This window comes from Dermacentor andersoni, chromosome 10 (genome assembly GCF_023375885.2).
Source record: "Dermacentor andersoni chromosome 10, qqDerAnde1_hic_scaffold, whole genome shotgun sequence".
Classification (NCBI taxonomy): domain Eukaryota; kingdom Metazoa; phylum Arthropoda; class Arachnida; order Ixodida; family Ixodidae; genus Dermacentor; species Dermacentor andersoni.
The window spans coordinates 63,167,514-63,192,919 of record NC_092823.1 but is presented as its reverse complement, the minus strand read 5'-3'; the positions used below and the strand labels follow the sequence as shown (position 1 = coordinate 63,192,919).

The 25,406-nt window shown below is 46.7% G+C and overlaps 1 protein-coding gene across 1 annotated transcript in view; it reads left to right on the top strand.

Annotated features, from left to right (window-relative positions):
- LOC140213458 (uncharacterized) overlaps window positions 1-24,666 on the top strand; it is a 30,910-nt gene extending 6,244 nt beyond the window's left edge. Inside the window, exon 3 of the mRNA XM_072284694.1 lies at window positions 24,433-24,666. Coding sequence (XP_072140795.1) covers window positions 24,433-24,666 — 234 coding nt within the window. The remainder of the gene's footprint in view (window positions 1-24,432) is intronic.
- The last annotated feature ends 740 nt before the right edge of the window (window positions 24,667-25,406 follow it).

Genomic DNA, 25,406 nt, shown 5'->3' with positions numbered 1-25,406 from the left:
GCAGTTATTTGCGAGACACGCAAGACGAATACGAAGTGAACTAGTCCCAACTCCAGCTTTAGTCACAGGTTAGGGTTAAAATCTAAAACAAGAAACTAGTTCACAGGAACATCGGGGATTGAAGTAAATAGGAGTGATGGAGCAAGGGATGTTGACGAACTAACGTTTCGAGGAGAGCATTTGTCGAAGACTTGCACTGGTAATCAGGTTAAGGTTAATGCGAGCAGATTCGCAAATATGCAAGGACGAAGCCAGATGATGCACCACAGGTATAATTATAGATTGACGTGTGAAGTCCTTCGTCCTGCAGTGGACTTGTTATGAGCTTACGATGCATATGACATGATAAAATAAATGAAACTTCAAAACTAGCGTAGGATTGCTCCTGTTTGGGCAAGTTCAGGTGACATGTTCAATTTTGTCTGGCATATCCTAAGCATCAAAGACAAAAGCGCGCACACCCGAGAAGTGCTGCGAACCCCGTGCGCGCAGTCGTGCTAGTTGGCGCTGGTCTTGTTGCACAAAAACTTGCAATATATAGGAAGCAACCGCCCTTGAGTGAATAACACCCTCAGATTTCTTTCTTTAGGATAGATAGCATGCAAAGGCATGTCCAATAATATAACGCGTTATTGTGCAGAGTGGTCCCTATAGTGTGAGGTGATCTCGTGAAAAGTAGTAAGTGGGTCTTTGTAGGAGCCGCAGTCATCCTGGAGCAGTTCCTGATCTGATGTGCGGCATGTGAGATCTCGCTCAGCAGAGTGAGCTTGCTCTTTAGGATTGCAGCCATTGGGGCTGACCGAGTGGCGCTAATGAGCCGGAAACCAGACTAGGTGTGAGCTATACAGTTGGTCGTAATTATGAGTATTAATACTGTGCATAAGTAACTTGTGTGCTTCGACTGAGACGAAGCCGGCTGAGTAATTCCTAATAGCTCTACGGGAATCGGAGAAAATCGTGGAGCCTCTCCTCATTGTAATTGCAAGTGCTATGCTTATTCTTCGGCGGCATGAATGGAGTTCGTTCTTAGTGACGCCGCGCTTATTAATTTACCGCTCTCATCGACCACGGCAATAGCGTAGCGGTTGCCCGATCCATAACTAGTTGCATCGACAAAAAGAGCTGAGCTGTGTTGTTGGTGCAGTTTACCCAGAATGCATTTGGCCCTGGCGTCCCTTCTGCCCTTGTTGTGGACAGGATGAATATTTCTAGGTATGGGGTCTACAACTAATTGTGTCTCCACCTCCTTGGGTATTTTGAACTTAGAGACGTCTCCTCCTCGAGGCAGTATTCCGGCTTCATCTAGAATTTTACACCCTGGCTTAGTGTTGGAGAGTCTTGCAATTTGTGACATCGAATGTGCCTCAATGAGCTCATCTATAGTGTTATGAAGTCCTAACTTGTTGAGGAGTTCGGTACTCGTTCCGTGCGGGAGTCCCAGAGCCCTTTTGAGTCCGGAGCGTATAAGTGCGTTTAGCTTAGCCTTCTCTCCTTTCCCCCAGTTAAGGTATGATGCAATGTACGTCACATGACTGATGAAAAATGCATAATATGCTCTGATGAGATTGTCCTGCTTGAGGCCTGCATTTCAATTTGAGACCCTGCCCAGGAGCGTTAAAGTACTGTTGGCCTGACCTGTGAGACGGTTCAGGGCCGTAGCGTTACAGCTCCTTGCGTCAATGAGAAGACCCAGAATTTTAATTTTCTCTACTCTGGGTATGACTCGTGTTGTGTTGTCTGTGATTTTATTTGGCAGAGTTTCCAAAGGCGCAAGGTTTCTAACACCTTTTCTCCCCTGTCTAAAGAGCAGCAGCTCAAATTTACTAGGTGATAGCCTGAGTCCGGTGCCCTTAAGGAAGGATTCTGTGGTGTCTACCGCTGCCTGTAGTGCCTGCTCTAGTGCTGCGAGTGACCCCCTCGGGACCCACACTGTGATATCGTCAGCGTATATGACGTGCCCCAAGCTCGGTACTTTGGACAATTCCTCCGAGAGCCTGTGCATGGCGATGTTAAAGAGGAGTGGGGACAATACTGAGCCTTGTGGTGTGCCGTTGTTGCCTAAATTGTATGGACCGCCTGTAACTATCCCGAGTTTGACCCGAGCAGTCCGATTAGCTAGAAAGGACTTCACATAATTGTAAAAATTGCTTCCCAGGTTCAAGGTTGAGATTTCATGTAGGATATGTTTATGTGCAACCGTATCAAACGCTTTGATAAGATCCAGACCCAGGAGGCCCTTTACGTCCCTGCTAGGGTCGTCAATATTAGTCCGCTTGATCATGAGCATGGCGTCCTGTGTGGATAATGCCTTCCGAAAGCCTATGAGATTGTGCCTGAAAAGCTCCTGGTTTTCTATGTGTTCTATTATCCTGTTATGAACAGCATGTTCGGCTACTTTGCCAATACAGGATGTAAGTGATATGGGCCTGAGATTCTCCTTTGTTAGTGGTTTGCCGGGTTTCGGTATAAACGTCACCTTGGCCTCCTTCCATTCCGGTGGGACAGTGCCGGATCTCCAGTGACTATTAATTTTGACCGTGATTATGTCTATGGCATCATCGTCCAGGTTTCGCAACAGTTTATTTGTGATGCCATCCGGACCCGGGGCAGATCTCCCATTTAAATTAAAAAGTGCATGCCTTATCTCAGCTGCAGTGAAGTCACTGTCCAAGTCCGGTTGCGATATTCCGGAGTAAGGTTCGCTTATTTCTTCTTCGTTTTCATATTCATTTTTTAAGTGGCAGGTACATGTGTGCGAGGTCGTTTGCGACCTCTCTTGCTGTCCGCCCTATAGCTATCTGTTTATTGACGAGTCTGTTTATGGCGAGGTTTGTAGTACCTCTGGAGAGCTTGTCATTAAGTAGGCTCTTCAAAAGATTCCATTTGCCTCCTCTGCGCAATCTACTGTCTGTTTCTGAGCAAGTTTCGTCCCATTGTTGACGTGAAAGTTGAGCCGCGTATGTTTCGATATCACGATTAACTTGGGCGATCTTGGCTCTAAGTCTTCTATTGAGTTTGTTCTATTGAGTTTGGGGGAGTATTATTATCTTTGTGGCGAGAGTATTATCACTCTACGGAGGAGTAGTGCCACTCCCTTGTGGTGGAGTAATAAAACTCTGTCGCGGAGACTTATTCTGCTCTCTCTCAAAGGGGGTTGATCTACCCTGGAAAAGGGAGTGAAATATGGTACAAGCAGACACTCCCTGAGAGGGAGTTCCCAGAACTCTCTGTGTTTTTATAGTGAACCAGCTAATCTTCGAGTCTATTTAGAATGGGTTCTCGAGGGCTTAACGTTTATGAGAGCAATCCTTCATTAAGGACAACTGAACGTCTGAACTTACAGTGTCGCTGTTATAACAGACAAGTACCTATTTCCCCTGTTACGTTTTAATTCGTGTCCTATCAACTTTACACCTCATAATAACCAACATCACGGTCTTTGGACGATTCAGCACAAATGTGCAGGGGAAGCCCTTTATTAAGTGATATGGACAGTACACTCATAATATGAGTGACTGATTTATTAATGGTGTTTATATTATCGAAGTACCAATAGGCCTATATAGTTCTCTAGTGGAGTGTCCCTGAATAGTTTTGACGGCATCAGTTTCTTTAGCACCCCGACAGAATGCGACTGCCGGCGCCATGAATTCAGCATTTTGCCTTGTGTTCAGGAGCGGAGTCACAGTCACGTTTCCAGTGCTACACAAACAACGGCTGTGTTTCAAAAGCACTATTAAGATTATGAACATTGCACTACCTCTGGGATTGCTTTGCGGAAAAAAATACTCAATTCGAATTGAAGGCACCTAATACGCACTAATGGAATAATCAGGCCCCACGAAATTACCACTCTTCATTACGCTCACTTCAGGATCAGTCAAGTTTAATATTGCGCTGTGTTCTTGATTGTATAAGTTTTGACTAGAGTCACTAAGGGAAGAAGTACCTCTTTTACTAATATACTATCTCGGTGAACGGCTAAATTCACACGGCAAGAAAACTACTGTTGGACAGAAAGAAAACCGGAGGCGTCGGGTGGGGGTGCGGGAAGGGCAAGAACTTCCCCTTTAGAGGAGTACTGGCAGAAAACTTTTGCACGCTTGTTATAGCTGTATTGGATAATTGTTGACCCAATAGTCAAGCTATGAATCCTTAGTTTCCCTAGGGTACTACAAATAATTACGTTACCTTGAGTGCGACAACGTGCAAATGCGTGTCAAGAGCAGCGTGCTTTCGGACTTCAAAAAGGCGACACCGAATGTCACCAGAACCTGTTGTGGCGTTCTTGTGGTGAAACCAGACATAATTGTCTTTCCCCCTGTTTTTCCAAAAGAAACGAACAAATAGAAGGACAACCAGCTTTCGGCTACATAATCATGCAGCTTGTCACCGGCCATGCCACCCGATTGTATGTGTTATACTGTTTGTCCAGCGACCTCTTACTTAAATTTGACATACTGCCTTAGAGCAAAATGCCTATTTGTAAACACTCTGCCTTTGTGGACAATTCTGACGCAATACATATAATTACGCGACATTAGGTACGGTGTTCAGTGCGCCATTTTCACCCGCGAACTCGGCCGCTTTCTGGCGTGCCGACAATTCAGCTGTAAACGTAGATGTAGATAGAGATGTGTTAGAAATACCGAAGCAATTATTGCTCCGAAGGAGAAATGCTATACAGACAAAAGCAGGCTAGATGGCTCTCTGTCGCCAGATCGTTTTGAAGTGGATGCCAGTAAATCATCATCACCGTATTTACCACTCAGTGATTATATATAAAGGAATGTGTACAGCGCACATGTGGCTTGTTGTCCTCTTTTTGCTCTCATGAGCTAAAGCACCATTGTAGGCGCTACGTTAATCGACTATAGCGGTGTAACGCGACAGCCGTCACGTTTCTTCAGCCGAAAACGGGATGCCGCGAAATGACGAATGTCACTAGCTCCCCGGTTCGTAGGGTCGGATACTGGTGTGTGCGAGACCACACTTTGGCGGTGCTATATGACGGCGAGCGATCGCTAGTACTTTCACGGAGAATAGTAGCGGACCCCAGTGAGCGCGTGACGAGACTAGCCGAACTACCATCCCCGCGCCATCTACCTCCTCGCCGCATCAGATCGTCTGGTGTGGAATCATGACGCCTTATATTGCTCGCCCACATGTCTTTTCACGACGGTTGGCGTGCTCTCTATTTATGCATGACAAATTCTGCGTGAGCCACCTCTGCCTGCGGAAAGCGGCTTTTTCCGTTGCAGCTGACGCGCCGATGTGTTCCCGCTTATTATAGAAACGTGGAGGTCATTCGCGAGTGGGGGACGCTCGTGAGAAACCGAGAATGCAGTAGTTCGATGCGTAGGCAAGTGTTATGTTTGTGAATAAGAAACATTTGACGTCAATAATACGCAGGCGCAAGGGCTGAGTAAAAACGAACCGTTTTGTAAAACAAACCTAAAACACCTAAACCAAGTAAAAATAAACCTTGTCAAGTCACCTCATTCCGTGGTTCAACTAGTAAGTGACATAGCTTTCTTTTTTTCCTATAAGACAATAAAAACTGAAGACCAATACAATCACCATCATCAATTTGCACCGTCATGCGAAAAGAGCCGCATGCCCAGGTACCTACACCAGGCATAAGGCCCTGTCGCTGGCTAGCCTCGCTGCAACTGACCCTGTTCATCCAACGCACGCTTGAGAGCAGCACAATAACAGTGCCCTAACTGCCGCGTCACGTGGTATTTTTTTAATATTTCGCGAGCTTTCTTACGAAACCGGAAAAAAGGACAACGTGAGATGTATCGTGTTGGAAACAATTCATTGAGAAGCTTCTCAAGGTGCTCTACACTTTTGCGTATCACATTTGGGGTCCGCAGCCAATACTTAAAAAGTTGATCATTTAAACATAATTAAATCTTGGTTAAGGGGAAAATAAAAAAAAATTGCCTGAGTAACTGTAGGCCAGTGCCAACATTACGCATTTGGTTCAACTCGCCTGCGGAGTGCCTTTCATTTTGAAAACTTTGGCTCAAGTTATGTTGGACAACTTGTATATAGAGCAATGATGAAGTTCGGCATAAAGCTTCTCTATCTTCGAAACCATGCGAAAGGCTTTGATCTCGCCGCCGAGCAACGCGATTGGACAACAACTTCAGCGCACCCCCTGATGTGGTCCAGGAGCAGTTAGCACGTCACGCACATCAGACACGCATTGGACGTCTCCCTTTCGTAAACAGCATCACGTTATGGGCGTGACGTCAAGCGAAGGGAGCGACGTGTAAAAGAGCTGGATAAAATTATGGGGTTTTACCTGCCAAAACCACTTCCTGTTTATGAGGCGCGCCTATTGGGGGACTCTGGAAATTTGGATCATGTGGGGTTCTTTAACGTCCACCTAAATCTAAGTACTAGGGTGTTTTCGCATTTCGCCCCCATCGAAATGCGGCTGCCGTGGCCGGGATCTGATCCCGCGACCTCGTGCTTAGCAGCCCAACACCATCGCCACTAAGCAACCACGGTGGGCCAAAGAGCTAGTGCCTCGCGACATGGCTATCTGGCATTCTACTACGATGAATACTTCCGAATACATCGCTTAACTGCCAGAGGCTGCCCGTCAACGGTACATCGAGAAGCTCTCCGCCTGAGGTGAGCATTACTCCGAATCTTTCCTCGTAGATGACTGGAAATCGAAATAGTTAATTGATTATTATTTCGAAATAAAAATGAATAAACCAGTGATTACGATACTCCCTAATGCGAAATTTGAGCGCAGCTCTGTAGGTCTTTCGAGATATATTATTATACAGTTTTTTCGAGACATATTGGCTCGCGCGAACAATCTGTCTCTTGCGGCAGACTGCAAACGGAGCGAAGTGTGGCGTGACCGCCTCGTTAATCGGGAGATCGCGAGAGTCAGGGCGTGTGTGACGCGTGGGGCGCGATTCACAACCACCGCAGACAGACCACCGCTCATGCAGCGCGTTATTTCATATATAATATCGGTGGACACGCTCACCGCATTCCATCGGTGAACAGAAGACGGCGCGCTATTCTGGCGCCATTTAGTAGCGGTCGTCGCCCCAGAGCCCACCTTGTGCGGCACTACGCTTTTCTTCTCCTTCTTTCGCCATACCCTCGTCGTCCGCTTTCTGCCTTATGCTTCCGCTGCAACCTTCTGCTCCACTTTCCTCCTCGCTCTCTTCACTATCGCGCTCTTTCATCCGTCCCTGCGCTGCACGTTTGCTTCTTCATTCTTCGCTGTCCTCTTTCGCTCGGTTACACCGAGGGATGACGCCGAGGCAAGCTGTCGTTAAACGAAGGAACGGGCATCTAAGAGCGGCGCTCTAATGTAATCCGAAGTGTTGGCCGAATATGCGATTCGGGGAGATATATTTACTTCGTGAAGGCACCAGGACCTACCCTGCCTGGTGGCTAAGTGTCTATGGCGTTGCGCTGCAAAGCCCGAGGTCGGTCGCCGTCTGGAACCCAGGCCGCGGTGGCATTGTTTGGATGAGGCCAAAACGCCAAAACGCCTGTGTACCATCCTCTCGGTGAACGGTAAAGAATTGCCTGTGCTCAAAATTGATACTATTATAATCGGATTGTTTTTGTACGTAAGATACCGCTTGTTTAAGGAATGCGACCTTGCGACGGAGAGACATGTGCAGGCAGTCTGTTGAACTCACTGAGCGTTAGTGGCGCAGGCGATTCACACCTACGATCGTGATCAAAAAGCTCGATCACGATTGAATGGATATGGATCCAGCGAAGTCACGAGCGGAAATGTCAATGTAGCAGCCCTCTACCGGGATCTGACTCGGCCGCGATCGAAATTGCCCACATCATTGAATTGCCCACATCCTTCTACATCGTCAATCGATGTGGTAGGATGTTTATATGTTTGCCAGCTGCGCAGTAGCAAACCACTGTTCACTTAGATGACACTATTGCAATACTATATGTTACATGTCAAGTGCTGTTTTCACCACGTATACCCGTTTGTTCGAGCGTTTGTCTCCTGTGTTAGTGCTCGAAATACCATCCCCAGGATGAAAGCTACGGGACACTGCCAAGGCGGAAGTCGCTTAGTTTGAGTTTTTCAAGAAAGTGCAAGTCAACTTCGCAGAATCTGTCGGCATCAGGCGGCTACCCTTGTCGCGAAGGATTACGAGCACCCACGCTTTTGGTCTCTTAGGAAAGAAAAAAAAAGTCGATTCCACTGCAGTTCTTCGTGTCATTTAAGCATCTAACCACGTAACAACTCGGCAGCATGATGAACAGTCTCGCCGGGTGCGCACAAAACGTACAGAAAAGGGGAAAAAAACACTAGCATGCAGAAAGCTTTCACATCGTAGCAATTTGCGTGCTGCGTTTGTTTTTTTCTTTCTGCTTTGCCACCAAACACCCCCGTGTGTACAGAAAGTTCACGTGACCAACTCGACGGAACGTAGGCCGGGAGAAGTTCATGGTTCTCCGTTCACAGAAAATCGCCAAACGTCCATTCATAGATTTCACAATTCCAAAGGCGCATAGATCTGCACGTGTTTACCAGTCTCCACTCATTCACTTAAAGGGAAAGGAAAAGTCAGGAGCAAACGCCTTTGTAAGAGACGCCGAACGAGCGGACTTTCCCCCTAATATCCAAAGCAGCTTATCGTAACGTGACTCGCTTACCATTTATTTTTTTTACAATTTTCACAAGCCACATGGCGCTGCCAGCAGTTGTCGCTGCTTTTCTAAGATCTCTGGGTATTATTTCGGCATAGTCCGCCCGACTGCGCACGGGAGTTCGTTAGTCTTTCTAAAAATAGTAGACATGATATCGGAGCATGCCGTGCCTCTTTGATTACGTCTCCCTTTTTCTTGTAGTTTGCGCAGCTGGAATCTCGTATGACGCACGATGTCACAAATAAGTTGCAGCTCCGGCACTCTAAACCTCTCCCCGTCACCGTTTATGCGAGCGTCACGTTTGCGGCGCCGGCACGAAACGATGCTAAATTTTTCCAACCAACTCCGTTCGAGGAGTTTAACAGGGCCGTGCTATATGGCGAAGATTCTATAAACGTCAGAAAACCGCACTAGACTTGATGAGACGAAGTACACAACGCGCCGAGCCCACGATCAGTTTGTATACGCGGGTCCTACGCCCCCACCTACGTCTATCCTTCACCGAAGTGCGGGGAACCGAATGTGGCCGTGTGGAAGCTCAAGGTTGTCGGGATTGCTCTTGAGAAGCGCATCGTGTGAGAAATCTGGCGTACTTGTCCAGAAAGGGACTGCTGTTGCTTCGAGGTTTGGCGCCGTGTTGCATGCCGCTATCGCTTGTTATGTCCCTCAACGAAAGCCAACGTCTCAACAAGCTACCGCGTGGGATTCAGAGTGAGCACACTCGTGGGTGTATGTTTAGAAGCAACATTAGCTCGGGTTGTCGTATTTTAAATTCGCAAACATTGTTGTGCTGCTCGCCTTTGCGGGACATTTCTTGCGCTTGACACACTCCAGTTATTTACTCAGTTGCGCAAAGCCAGCCTTAAGTCTGGCAATTTTAGATTTTCACGTACAATAAGTCATCTTCAGGCGCCTCTAGGATGTGGATCTCTATAACGTTCATTTGCCGTCCTCTTTAAACCAAAGAAGGATACAAATTTCTTACTAGTTCCACGTAGTTAGAAACATTTCTAGGTGGCGCCAAATAACGCTGTTATTTTCCCACGTCGCTGAAGGCTTGGCGCTACACAGTCTATAAGAATAGGTATATGACGGATGTATGGTATGGAACGGCATAGTTTCTGTACCCGTAGCAAATTATGGTATTGTGGAGGGAAAGTAAGGGAAAAAAACTACTCGTGTCAGTTCGGCCACCCGCAGTACCTGTACAACAAGAGGTGCAGCAGTACGCACAGCTAATTTTCCAAAGATTTTTCATATCCAGCTCGATAACAAACACGCAGATCAAAGTTGAGAAACAATAACAGAGAAATATGTCTAAACAGGAGTAAATCACAACACCAAGTGCGCAATGTTTGATAATATCACGTAACTTATAGTCGACGGAAACAAAAAAAATATCGATGAGAAGGAAAACCCGTGAACATAAACTTCTTTAGGAATATGATTATTTTTACCATGGTGGCCTAGAGCACAACACTTAGATTGGAGAATCAGTGGGCGAATGCGGCATTTGACATTACTCTGCATTTCTGTTTTTGTAGGGAGCTTCGTGTTGCATCAACTGAGCCATACAGCTGATGTGGCTGTTGAGAATCTCTGTTTTCTCAGTATTTTAGGCTTCTTTCCCATTTGAAGTACGCAGGCGTTCTCGTATTTCACCTAGATGAGAATGAGCTAAGAGTGGCGATCAGAAACCACCGCGGTGGCTCAGCAGCTATGGTGCGCTGCTAAGCACGATGTCGCGGGACCAAATCCCGGCCAAAGCAGCCGCGTTCTACAGGGGGGGGGGGGGGGGGGGGAGATGTAAGAACGTCCGCATGCCATGCATTATGGGGCCGTTAAAAATCCCCTTGTGATCAAAATGAATCCTGTCTCCACCACTACGGCGTGCCTCATAAGCAAATCATGGTTTTGGCAAGTAAGACGCCAGAATTGAATTCAGGATTGAGTGGCGATCATAGAACACATACTACCTGTTGCGAAAAATAATGGGGAAGGCAGTATTTTTGTTTTGATCTGTGCACACCAACGGCTTCGCTAAAGACAAAAAACGTGAAGTATTCCACTGCACATGAGACATCGTTAGCACTCACTTTTTACAAACAGTTGCCCTCAGTTCCAAGCATGGAATAGACAACGCAGCTTAACGTTAGGGATTACAGGAGAACAGGAGCGATCACTATGTTACGCGGCCGATAGCCCAGAAGCGAAACAGCCTCATGTTTGTCAAAGACAAGACGCCGTCGTGGCTAATGTCTACGCTTATGAACTTATAGCAATATGACATGCCGACAACAGAGCTATGCTTCCTAACGTCTCAGAACTGCAGACCAAGCAACTGAGCTTTAAAGCAAAAGATGGAGTGATTACATAGCTGCTCACAAACACACCGGAAAATATTTGAAAAAAGTATTAAGGTAACCTGATATATCTTCTACAAAACTAGTGGAAATGTTGTTTCTGCATTGCCAGAAAATACACGGTTATTTGTTATGCAACACGTCGGCGAATGGGACAATTCGAGAGGCCCTCTCCGGGTAGAGTTGATGCCATCTGTGTTGAAAATAACAAAATCCGCCGATTTCATTACGTTTAATTTGGGAGGTAACAGCTGAAACTGACGCAATATCTAATACACTAGACTAAATATTTAGCAGAGGGAAGACGAAGAAAAAACACTGCGTCTCAAAAATGTTCGACAAAGCCGAAAAGGAAACTAATGAATGCAACGCGAACGGCTTGCTCGCAGGATCGTGTTACTGGCTTGCAGGTTACGACGTGAGGTGCTTCGAAAGTCTGCTCTGTCTTACGTGTTTCGCGTTAATGGACCGAGTTTGACTTCGTACAGTCTACACGAAATTTAGGTTTTTGACCAACGTTTCCTTGGAGAGTGTGTGTTTGAATATGCCCATATGCTACACAGGGAGCTCTTTAACGCAGACGAATTAAAAAGCAACATCATAACAGAATCCAGAACTCTACCGCAGCCATGGCCGTCATTGCCTACAGTGGTCTAATGCGCTCACCATTTCAATTCATGGTTAGCCCATTGGCTGCCCTTCTGTGCCGCTGCTGATGTCAGCGCGCTCGTACGCCTGTCTTCTGCACCGAACATAGCCGCTACTTTCAGAGCCCACGACGAGATGGAGAAAGGAACGGCACCAGCCACGTTCGCCCCGTCCGTTTTCCTAATATGGCATCACCAATGCGGTGCCCCGGACAACAGTCTATTCAGGTATAACGCGCTTTGCCCAACCCTATCGGGAACAAAGACTGGTCCGCTCCGACCTTTCTACTTTCTATTCAACCTGCTTCTATCTTTGGATCGCGTCATCTGCACAGCGCTGCGTGACCAACTCGCCCCTTCCCTCGACAAACACAGGGACAATCAACGTGCCAAGCTTAACTTCACCTGCGTAAACCGTCCGTCCAAGTGAGTCTGTCGTAACGAACTTCATTAATTTGCACTGCAACTTCAGCACGAAAGCGGTACGTGTTTTCGAGGGAAGCTTTGTGCACGGTGAGCTGTCGAATTAATCTGCAATCCTAGTTGCAGTCTTGGTTCCTTCAGTTCAGTGCCTTTCGAGAGTGCGTGCGTCAATAAGATTGCCATGGTGACAGCAAATGTCCATTTACCCCGTGAGTAACGAATAAACGAATACCAATTCTACCAATACGGTACTGGTGGGGACAAACGGGTCTGAAAGCCCGCGCGTGAATATGCGCAGCTATCGGAAGCAGCACCTGCAGTTGTAGAATGTGGCAGCACACGTCTGAAGTCATCGTACTTGGTACCTTCCTTCCTTTGTCTGAGAGACGATTGTGTGGTAAGAAATGTGACGTCATGACAAACGCCGCGTGTGTGGACCCGCCGTGGTTGCTCAGTGGCTATGGTGTTAGGCTACTGAGCACGAGGTCGCGGGATCGAATCCTGGCCACGGCGGCCGCATTTCGATGGGGGCGAAATGCGAAAACACCCGTGTACTTAGATTTAGGTGCACGTTAAACAACCCCAGGTGGTCAAAATTTGCGGTGTCCTCCACTACGGCGTGCCTCCTAATCAGGAAGTGGTTTCGACACGTAAAACCCCATAATTTTTTAAACGCCGCGTGAAATGCGGGAGACCGCGGACGGACAGCATGAATTCGTTGCCATATAAGACCGTGACCGGATTGCGCTGACGACGCCAGCGGTGCTTCTAACCTAACTTCATAAGACATCGTCTGCCGTATCAAAACATAAAAGCGGATATCACCAAGTAATTTCACACGTCCCTCAAAAGATTCCTGTGAAGCCATGCAAAATTTTAAGAACAGAGGGAGAGAAGGAAATACACAGGCAGGAAGGTAGGGAGATTAACCAGAGGCAGGTCTGGTTTACTACCGTGCACTGGTGAAAGGGGATATAGTGATGCATCGATAGAGTGTGGAGCTAGAGAGCACATTCTTGCGCACATTTGATGGTGCGCACCACGTCTAGAAGTGTTGTTGATGACTTGAGATACCGCCACCACACTTTAGTGGCATTCTGAGCATTCTGAGCGATCGACGCGCACGGCCATGGTCCAGGATCTTCATTTCTGAAAATGGTCGAAGGTGCAGCCGGTTCAACGCTGTCCGGAAAGGTTCACGCTCGACACCGTACCGGGCACGTATATACAAAATGTGTTCAATAGTTTCTCTTGTTCCACGATAGTCGCACATGAACACCTTATTCCACATTGCGGTGCCGAACGAGTAGGCCTTTGTAAATGCTACACCGAACAAGAAGCGGCATAACAATGTCCCTCACAGCGAGAAAATTTTGATGGCACATGTAGCCCTAGGGAAGGATGAAATGCATAAAGATGACACTTCGTGAGGTTGGCCGAAGCCCAATATTCGCATATCATACCTGTACCACTAGGTTAAGTTTTCGTGCAGCGTCGGTTCTGGATAAGGGAATGGGAACAGGTCGGGTTCCTATAACAGTGGATGGCGCGGCTTGTCGGCAAGAACATTAAAAGCAAAGCGGATATGTCCAAGCAGCTAATGAAATATAATTTCACGGCCTTTTTCGATAGCTTGACAGTGTTCCTCTCTTGCCTTATATAGCAACTTCTCATGAGGCTTGTGAGATAGGACAAAATACAGGCTCGGAAGTGCTTCCTGACCCCCTTTATAGAAATGCATCTTAGCTTGAAGGCCAAGCTTGATTTGATTTCAATAATGCTTGTCGCTAACGCAATGAAGGAAACGCAATGAGCTTCGTGGACGCTCTGACAGCAGGCGTCATCTTCAAGTCAAGCATGGGCTTCAACTTAGTATGCATTTCTGTATACATGGATTAGAGTCGCAGATGACCCATTTCCGAGGTTGTTCAAGAACGTCATTAAGAGCGTCATTTACACTGCAAGATTTCAAAGTTATTGACGTTCTTAATGACATTGTATTGTAATGACGTTATAATTTGCTATCTACGTTTGACTTGATTGCATTCACCTGTTTTCTGTAACTGTTCAGTGCGGTATTCGCTACAGCGAGATGCATATCGACTGTTTGATATGCCTAGAGGCCGCGTGCCTAAAGACAGCTCAGCCAACAGCCATGACCGACATGGAGGCAGCTGAAGCCATACAGAGCCAATACTATAGTCCTAATCATACAAAAGGCAGGTTGGGGCGCGAAGTAGCCTGAGCTGGTTGTGTGCAAATAAAGCGAACTTACAGAACTTCAAATATTTGAAACCATAGCGCTCTGCTGACATCCGAAATGAATCGTCATGTATTATCAAGTTAAACTGAAATTTGTAACACCTACTCTGATATGGAAATTCTATACCATCTATCAAATCGCAGTGATATAAAGAGTCAACTAGCAATCAATTCACTTCAGAAAGTTGAGACCGTTGATTCTTGCTTCCATTCACCTTAAGGTGTTGAACGCGTGCAGATCACACGCACTGTGGGAATCAATGTCATGCGAAGCATTTTGCAGGTGCTTGCTGTGCAGCATTGTTTGGGCTTCCGCAAGGCGTTACTAGGTTGAATAATGTGCTTGTGTAAATGTAGTATTTGCTTGTGTCACGCGAGGACAGCGAACAAGAATTAAAAGCGAGTGCATTCGTGTGCCGACAGCAGCAAGGTCACGACGGTGGCAACCACGATTGCGTCATTTATATGAACGATAGAATTCATCTGAGCAAATGGCATGGAGGTGCCAGATGGACATAAACGAATAAAATGAACACTCACTAATGGCAACGTGACATATCACTTGCAGTACGCAAACCGATGACTTCACAGCGATACTGTAGCTCAACCTGAAACCGATGTCGTTTTATAGCCATTCGTACGAGTGGCATGGTGCAGCTGCTCGTTTTTAATTCGATGCAGAGTCGTCGTACTAGGACCCTATGCTAACGAGGAAAGAGCACGCCTAAATGCATGATTACGCTGTCTGCTAAAGACGAGAAAAGTCGTGTAAGTCAGGTACGAGGTTTAGAAGGAACGAGGAGGCGGCGTGTTGCTGTCCGACGCTTGGAAATCCGTACTCGTTAGGACCTCGCGTTCCAAGTGCTGTTTCAACGGATGCAACCACCACCACCCGGAGTAAAACTTAAAGTAGCGCGAAGACGAAGACAAACAATCGAAAAGATACGCAACAGGACGAGCGCTGTATTGCCAACTGGAAAAATTATGGTATTAATATTATTTATGGTATTTATGGTATTTTTATTATTGGTATAATAATTTAATTTTAATATTTATAATAAATTAATTAATTTATTGTCGTTCAATAAGTTTTCCAGTTGGTAGTACAGCGCTCGTCCTGCTGTGCTTGTTTCCGTTTGTTTGTCTTCTTCGCGCTGCTTCAAGTTTTATTCAAGATGATCTAACACGCCCAAATCAAGTTGTTACCACCACCCGGAGTTCTGTTCCCGAGATGCCAGGATCCCTTTACGCATGCTAACTGGCTCGAGCGCATATTGCAGGCTACAGGAGAGTCGGATTTCGAGCTGGAATGACGATCCAACGACAATCAGGTCATCAGGAACACGAGCATGTCTGTACAGTCATCGGCGCGAGATACTAGACAAGTTGGTCTACAGGGTCCACATAAGTTCTTGTTATGGCAATGCCATGTGCACGCATGCATACACGCCAAGCCATCATAAGAATTACGTAATCGCTTCACATGCAGACCATGATATTCATACAAATTATTTTATGATATGCCAATGGTCAAACTCTCATGTCGTTCAATCTTTTATAGTTTTATTTATTACACTAATGTCATAACGTGATTATCATTTATGTCACATCCATTTTACAGACGTTACACATCACAATGACCATGACATGATGAAGAAACATGACACGCATCGCTTGAATGACACAGCATGCATGTCACGTGATTGTCCTGAATGACGCAATTGGCATGTCGCAATGGCGCCGAGTTAATTTCTTTCTCTAGATATGTATCGAGATATGTGTGCTGGGACATGGGTGCATGACGTGGGAAGATCGACATGGAGTGATACTTATGTCACGTCTTTCAAGATTAAGTTATGCGCGTATGTCGTGTAATTAATAGCCATATACATATCGAGTTCGAAAAATGACCAGGAGGTTCTCGTCATACGAAACATTTATGTCATGAAACACATGCCATGACAAGCATTTGATGTCATTGCAGTCATTTCATGACGTACGCTTTTATGTCCTTTTCCTTAACGTCATGACATTTAAGTCATTTTATCCGTGTGAGGTCAAGCATTTCATTCACACCATTAATGTCATGATACACATGTCATCGAAAACGTCAGGTCATTCATTTCATGACATTTGTATTATGCAAGAATGTATGTCGTGCTGCCCCATGTCTATTCTGATATATATTCAATTGAATAAACGACCACAACGGCATCACGACCTAGGAGGCTAGTAAGTAAGTAAGTACTTTAGTTACAGTAAGCAATTTACAAAGCTCACTGCAGGGGCAAGGGCTAAAGGCAACCAAGCCTGTCAAAGGCCCCTGTCCCTCCCCAGTTCGTGACAGTTCGCGGCTAGATAGGTACACTCAAAACGCCTGAAGTTCTCAATGAATGCTTCGCATTAAAAACTGTTCGTTGTTTACTGTATACCATTTGCGCTTTCTGTATCTCACCCCCCCCCCCAAAAAAAAAAAAAAAAAATAGAAATCTTGATAAACTGGGTAAGGTCGTTACCTGATAATATACCTGGAACGTCTCGAACGCAGTTCGCATGGTTCGTCCGGCAATATGGAAGGCGCAATAAATATTACTGCGCACTTATAGGTGTGCTCAAGTATCACTAGTTTTAGATCGCTGCAGATTAATACCCCATCTTCACCACGCTAGGTACTCCAATTTTATTGATTCATAAAGTGGTAAGAGTGGGAGAAAGAAGTACGGATGCGAAATTCGGGAAGAACTGGTCAGACTCTAAGCGAGCAATGACAAATAAATGCATACATTCCAAAACACAGGCACTCCATAGGCAGTGCAAGAATGCGATTGTCGCGTACAGTAGTAAAATTTGCATGACACCACAAGTGAAGCGTTGAGCTACACGTTGAATGTCATTCTTTGCGACCGCCACACCTGTAGCTCCAGTATCGCCGTGACATCTGGGGAACCAGGTGCAACTAAAACCAATGCCAGTATGGCTTCCGAGATGTCCGCCGCTTAGATTTCGGTGGAAAATTCGCTAAGAGCTCTAAATACTTCCGCGATGCTTCGCAGAAGAATGGTTGTCTTCAATATGGTGAATTATGGTTGGATTCTTAGATAAAATCGCATTTGCTTCTTCTTACTTTCTAATATTTAGCACGCGGTGGATATCATGCGCGTGTACTCGTTTCCGCCGTTTTAAGCATTCCGAAAATGCGGCCTAAAGCAACACTCGTCTTCAAGTTAGGTGTGGTGATGCCGATAAAACTCGTTGTCTAATAAAGGCTATAGTGTTTTTTGAACCTGCGCTCGTAAATGACATTGAAAAATATCTAGCACGTCTTTTTAGTGCAATGAGGATAAAACGAATTCTCAAATGAAACGTCGAATATGTGTAGCTAGACGTACGCGCATAAGTATCGTAATAGGGACAAGACCTTTGCGATCCATGGCGTGTCCCCTTGGCATACAATTCACTGTAAATGCTGGGCATATTTAGGCTAATGTTTGGGTTCGTGGAACAGAAATCGTTCCAAACTTCCATGTACGTTATTTACACGCATTTGTTGCGAAAGTTCCAGAATACTTCTGCGTTCACGCCGTGAGTGCGACGGTTGCGCCTCCCTGAGCCACGAATAAGGAGCTCTGCTGTTACCGGTTAAACACAAGTCGCGCTTCCGTCCACAGTTTAGGTCGAGGTTGCGAAAGTCGCGTGTCCCGTAGCCACGTTCCCAGGTCCGCCGGTCCCAGATTGTGAGGACTGCCTTCTTTATCTCACTGCTGCCAACCAGTTTCTTAGGACTCATGGTAGAGTTTATGTCAGGAATCCACCCGGCACTGGGATGAGTACGTCCGGTAGTAAGAATGAAGGAAAAAGGGCTCATATTATATCATTTGCGCTAGCTCCAGGTATGGAAGCACGCACCAGGTAGGAGCACATTAAACATCTTCAGTACGCGTCAGCACCTCTCTCAGTCACCTCCCCACTGCACCAAAGGCCCGAGTTTTTAAAACCGTCGTCGTCCCCAGGAGACTAGACTAGGAAATCTGATGATTGTATCTCACACAATCATCGAATCGGTCGCAATATACCGCCCATGACGTCGCATTGTTCCGCCTCCTATGTTTCACCTTTGCTCCCGCATATGGCGTAACTGCTTGGCAATCTGGAAAACCAAGGTCAACGCTTTTTCCATAGTAGCCTCCCACGTTAGCCTCTTTCATCAATTAGTTCAGCTTGTCAGGATCAGGTTCAGATAGAAGAGTCTTTGCGGTAATTACCGCCTTCATGGAGGATGGCAGTTGTCGCCTCGAAGTCAGCTCCTTTGTTTTCGCGTCGCACTTTATGTCGGGTCTCGTTGCCATCTAGGCGCGCGCGGATGAAAGGACGGCCTCGAGGGAGACGTCCAAGGAATGCTCATCACCGTATTTAGACCCAACAGTGTGCCAATAGAATGTACGCGGGCTGCTTTCTTACGCTAACAGTGTTCGAAACAAACTATCGGACAAACTTCAGTTGCTGAGGGCGTGTCTACGTGTACATACGTGTCATTCTTCAAATAACGTTTTTCAACGATATGTGTCAATGTAGATGCGGAACTAGGCATGTCCCAATCGTCTGTGCTGGTGCTCAATGAACCTCCTTGGTGCCAGCTTGTTCCACTGGTTTTGTACTAGTATGTGTTTGCCGCTCTACAATGACAGATAAGATACTTTGAAGTTCTCCTATGATGAGCTAAATTTAGTCGTCGTCACACGGGACAGCAACTTCATACTTTAGGAGCATGCTCCACAAATGAACTGGGTAGGTGCGGCTCTTCAATTAACGTGTTGCCGACAATTTAGAGAACAGCGTCATGAATGCCGTGGGTATGTGTCGCTGTGCAATGAAATTCTCGCTATCTTGGGTTACTGCTTATGTGCCATTGGTGTGTGCAACCGCGAGAATAATTATCAGTGTTCACAGGCACCGGCGAAATGCGGTTCTGGTCTCGGAGGCCACGCGCAGACCTCTCGGCAGCGCCACTCGATAGCGCGGCATGTCTTGAAAGAAGCGCGATTCATGAGCCCGCTTGTCGCATGCACGTATCGCAGTGTTCGCACGCACCGACATGCCACGCATTTCGGAGGCAATGTGCAGGATCATGGTGGCGGCGCGAGATAGCGCCGAGTATTCTTAGGGAAGTGGAATAGGTGGTAGTCCCGCTTTAGTAGACGCCTTGTATACATTCCGTTTCGAAGGTGGCAATGCGTTGCGTCGTCATACTGATTCCCCGCTCAAAGCATTACCATCGAGAGTCATCGGAGTTGGGTCTGCCATAATTCTAACACAGAGTCAGGAAATTAAAATTTGATTGAAAGTCTGGCGTATATATGGGGGTTTTTTGAAGGCACAAGACGAATACCATCTTGGATGCATATTTTGGATGACCTTGTATTTTGAATCAGTCTTAAGGCATACTGCGTTACAATTTTGTTGGTGGCAGTGTTTGTTATCGCTAATGTTAATTCGTTTGGACCTTCATTGAATGGATGAAACCACAAGTCGAATATATTGTCCGAGTGCTCCTTCAAAATTATCACATTATTTAGCACTTCGCCACAACTTGGGTAACGGTGGCAAGGGGGAACAGAAAGTAGTCAGCTTTTGGAGCAGCACATAGAAAACATTCCTAGAAAGGTGTATTCCTCAAACAAAGACAAGGTAAAAGAAGCCAACAACGCAAGTTTTCGTTCACCCCGACTGCCATGCTTATCAGTAAAATTACGTAACTTAAGACAATAAGTCGTACCTACTGGGCACTCTTTTGTGTAATGAACAAGTACGGCAAAAATCTGCATTTAGGACACTTGCAATGCTCCTGCTTTCATGAAGGAAAAAGGAAAGCGTATCATGCCTACACAAGAAGGTTGTTCGCGCGGTTTTCTCATCGCGATTAATGAGATAATACACAAACACGAACAGTAATTTTAAACTCTTAGCACGTTTATAGAACGCGACAAACAGAAAAAGCACTGAGGGCGGAATGGACAGTTGGGAAAGTTAGTGAAGTTGCAGAATAAGACTTGGCACAGAAAAACACAAGTTACAGACCCGGTGACAATGAGGAAGAACATTCATTTGTCAGATTTCCCTGCTGGTACGAGGCACGTGTAGCACGTTCAAGACGCAACGACGTCCGGAGACTTATGGAGCACACGCATGCAGAGGGCCGTGTTGGTGTACAAGGCTCTTCTTATGCCCTTGGGTCTGCGCACTCACCTGTTTTTAGGCACCAGGAACAACCTTGCAGGGCTTGTTTTTGAGGCATTCGTCCACCACTGCACGATGTACGAGCGGTGCGATTCGTGAAACGGGTGAAAGATGGCGGACCACAAGCGCACAGCTATCGGGGACCACAAAACTGCCCACGCCGGTTAACGTACAGCAGCGACCGCTTCCCGATAACAGCAGATAACAAAACATGAAGCGTCATGGAGCGGGCTAAGCTGGCGCCGGGTCGGCCGGCGCGTGCGGAGACAGTCGAAGGTGAGGTAACTGAGAGAGAGGGCAAGGGGAGAGGAGGGGCGAAAGAACAATGCTTCGTGAATCGGCGCGCGCGGGCGCGCGCCCATTCAGGAAGCCGTGCACTTTCAGGAAACCGTGACCTCCACGATTGGCGCGCTTGATCTCGGAGGTCGTACAAGGGAAGCGGATTTGCGTTACCACCCTTCAGATTGATGGCGCCAATTACCTCTGCCAACTAGTTGCCACAAAAAGCGGCGCAATGATTTTCAGCATGCATATGAAGTTGTCTTATGGTCAGAAAGCAAGAAATGTTTTTAAGAGTGTTTAAAACTTCGCACACGTAAGGTGGACACATAGCGCATTTTGGCTGCCGAAACCAGCCGATTAACGACCGTCGCCAAGAGAGCTATCGTGCCTGCAGTTATGTCAGTGACCGTTAACAGAGCGCCATTTATCACTAACCATCGTTCACAACAGCTGCACGTTTTCTATACATGCGGTGCAGACACAGATTTAAGCGCATTTCAAATGTTGACATGCGCACATTTTAAGCAAAGCTTACTTTTATTTACTATTACTATTTAGTAGTACTTACTATTTAGCAGTGCTTACTATTTAGTAGTGCTTACTATTTAGTAGCAGCAAATCTGCAAGTAGAAAAAGATTCAAGATGCAAGAGCTTCTAGCTGGTCCTCTGAACGCCCGATCGACGGTCCACTGATTGCAATGGCGATGGTACGGACGGAAACGACGAGTTCGCATGAGTCGGCGATGCGCCCGTAAAGTAAGTTTCGCAGCAGTGCGGATCATTTGACGTCATTTTTCGCGCTCGGCCAATAGCGGTGCGAGCGGCGCCGGAAAAGTTATGTGCAACTCTGCTCCCTGCGGGAGCATATACAGGAACACTACTGCCAACGGAGCCGCCGAGTTTCAGAGACCGGCTCATGGTCCCAGGCAAGGGGAAGGCCGGTGGTGTACTCCGCCAGCAATTGTGTATCCCGCGGCCGCAAGCGCGTTATCTCGAAAGCGATGTTCAGAGTGTCGATATACCGATCGCCCCGACGGCTCATAGTTGCATGGGCGCTGTGTCTCGCCGCTGAGTTTGCGCTGAAGCGATAAACAGCACGAGTCAACTTCGCTCGCCGCTGCTGCCGCGCTTGCAGAAAACATTCTGTGCTCATGTCATATATTAACGTGGTAAACGACAACAGTGGACACTCGAGCCGTGTCGCGCCGAGCTATGCAGATTCGCAGATTCTGCTAGGCGGCACAGCACATCAAGGAAAATGTGGCTGCGGCTGTGGCCGTGGCTGGCAGCTTGACGGGTGACACGATCCAACACTAGCGAAGGCCAGTCAGGCCCCGTCGCCGAGCTCGCGGCGTCTACGTTCTGTTAAATGCGCCCGATGATCGTTGCTCGGTTCTTCTGTCAGCGTTTGACACTACTGCTTCGTCGCAGTTTCATGGTAAGGCCTCATGAAGTTATTTTGCACGTTGTTATAGACTGATTCTCTTCGTATTTCGTTATGTCACTGTCAGTCGCATCAATGAGTCACGGAACGAGTGTTGGCGCCTTGAAGCCATTAACTGCTGTTCATTTGCGACATTGAATTTCATTTTGCATTCTTTTTTATCATGCGCAGCAATGAGTGGCAATGCCAGCGACAACGGCGACGCGGCCGCGTCCGAGCTGCGAGGCACGTTCGAAACAATGACGAAGTTAGAAAAGAAAATGGTTCATTAAGAAGTGCGGCCTATAAACACATGTAGTTCGATGCAGATAGCTTTATGTTACGCGCAGCGACTGCTGAAAAATATGGTGCGCCACTTTTTGAAAAGAAATATGGCTATTTCTGGAAGCGTACACGTGCCATATATGCATTATGGCAATAATGCGCGCTCTATCAACTTCTGTAGAAGGTTATGTGTGCTCGAGCGTTGCTAGTTGTTTTGCATTGGGCTGAAGATACGTGTTTTCATCTTTTTATTGTGTATGGGCTCCTTACCGCTGAACGTTTCTTGTTTAGTAGCATTTATAACAGTGGTTCCTTGGTCTTCGAACCAAAATATATGCATTACACGAAAGAACGTAGCATTTCCCGTGAAAAGCTTGGAGTCCTTCAGTATTGCTTACCTTCTCCCATTCATTCTACGTATCGAAGGAATCTTCACTGTTCCTTCTTTAAAATACACAATGCAGCCAAAGGACATTATGCATATTCAAAGACGAATTTCGGGTGTCAGAAGACGATTGCAAGCCTTGGAAGACAGAGGTGAAGAACCTCAACACTGTCTAACTGCTTAATTGACTGAGATGCCAATATCTTTAAATTCTTCAATGAGGGACACACTGGATTACGAATACGAGATGAGGATGTTTGAGCATGCCCAATTATTTTTGTAGCTATTTTGTATTGGCACGCGAGCATTCACATAATTCTGCTACCTTAATTAAACCACATTTCTAGTCAATTCGTTGTTGGTATAGTTATTTTTATTCTCTGGATGGTTGCAACACGCATTGTGTGTGTTGTTATGCTTGTGTAAAGCTATTCCCATCACATCATTTATTTCCGACTATTCTCCATTACTTACATTTCGCGGTTTCTTCTCGTTATAATGTGTTTGCTACTATTCTCACAATCTTGCTCCAATAAATTGTCTGCTATTTTTGTGTTCTTGGTTGTCCAGCGAGCTGACTTATATTGAAGGAACATCGTACATTTATTTACGATACTCCTTTTGGTGCGAGTTATTAGAAGTGTAATATCACAAGCGATAAAGGTATACTTCCACACTAACAGATGACATGATCGTTGTTCAAGGTTACAGCTTGAAACATAACGAACGATAATTTAAATAAAACTAACGAAGTGAAACATCTTTGTGCCCTCGTAATCGCAACGTACAAACAGCGCCACAAGATCCTGCGTGACTTCATTCGATTTATGCAACGTTATTGGGCACAAAAAAGAAAAAAAAAAATGAAAGAAACTAAACAAACCATGGCCTCAGAGATTCGCTGCGTGCGGCGACAATCTTGGGGACTGGCGTGTTTCGCCGATCCTGCTAAGTGCGCCGAGAGCCAGAGTCGGCCTCAGGCACCTAATGGTGTGCCCGCTCTTTACGTATGCTATATTACTCTATGGTCGTGTAACACTGCCATTATCGTTCCTTATTTCCCACACCCTTGCCCTCCTTACTGGAGTGCTTGACTTCACTCGGACTCAGCGGACCAACAACGGACTTTAGTGGAGCAAGCGTTCTTCTTTACTGGGCCTTAGCGATGGCCTTAATGTTTTTATTCTTCCTCCTCCTCTTATCGGCAGCGTTTCGAGAGCGAGTGTCATCAGTCATCGAGTGTGACGGGTTCATGTTTGCTTGTGCTCGCTGACACCGTGCTTGTTAATTTAGTCAGTAAGCGAATGTATGGAAGTTCATACGGCATATATAACTTGGTCTACATAGCTATCTACATTCTGTTCGGTGTTACGTTTCTGGTCTTCGCGCAAGACACTGCACTGCACATTGAACGGGCTTTGAGTTTTTGAGCTGCGGCTTGTTGCCCGATACACCAGCATTGTCGCAAGCCGCACAGCACGTTCCTCGGGAGTATCCTGGACACGGCAAGCGTGCACCTTTTGCCGGAGTTCTTCAGCTTGTGCCTGGCACTTGGCGACGACTTCGGAGACGATCGACTCGTGGTCTCCCTGCCACCGCTGGCATTGTTGTGTCGCTCGGCGCTCGTCCACTCGATCACGAGACGAACCCGCTACCTCCATAACGTTCTCACAACCCGTAGCAACTGCTAGAGGAGGCCAACCTAAAGCCCCTCAATCTCCCAAAGTAGCGCCATTCACTTCCCTCCTCCTCCGCTCGGCGCGGCCTCGACGGTGGCGCCGCCGGTGGTGGGCCTGCCATAGCAGACGACGGCTAACACGCTACGGGAAGAAATCCACAGAAAAGTTCGTTCGAGCCCTGCGGAGCAGCTTTTTCAATCGAGATCTTTCTTCGTCAGTCGGTAACTGGCCTTTAGAATTTCGTGTTGGAATTGCGGAATAAATAGAGAAAAGGACGACTATTCAAGGCGTATTGAAGGCGTAAAGCGCGCGACGTTGAGAGTTCGTGTTGCTGAAACACGACGCAAGCACGCGGTGTACTCAAACACGCGCGTAATTACCAAAGTTTCAGGTGTTGACAGCGTGAAAGTATGTGTACGTGGTTTAGTAGGTTCATTTACGTACCTGCAGGATACTTTTGTTCGGCCGGCGCGTGAGAGATTGCTGACCGCACACCACCGGAATGGCTGTGTGCGGTCAGCAATGCCTGGCAACAGGGCCGTTTTTTTCATTGTGGGGTGCTTTGGTAATCGTGACGATATATTGTTTTTTTTTTACAAGTACTGCTCCAGGAGGGCACATGTAATGGCTAACGGAGGCCTCTGAAGAGCACGTGACATTACAATAATGCAGGCGTCGCCGGGAGTGTTCGCATACAAAATTGGCTGTCCGCGATCTTATACCCCCTTGGCATGCACAGGCTTCGGCGAGCC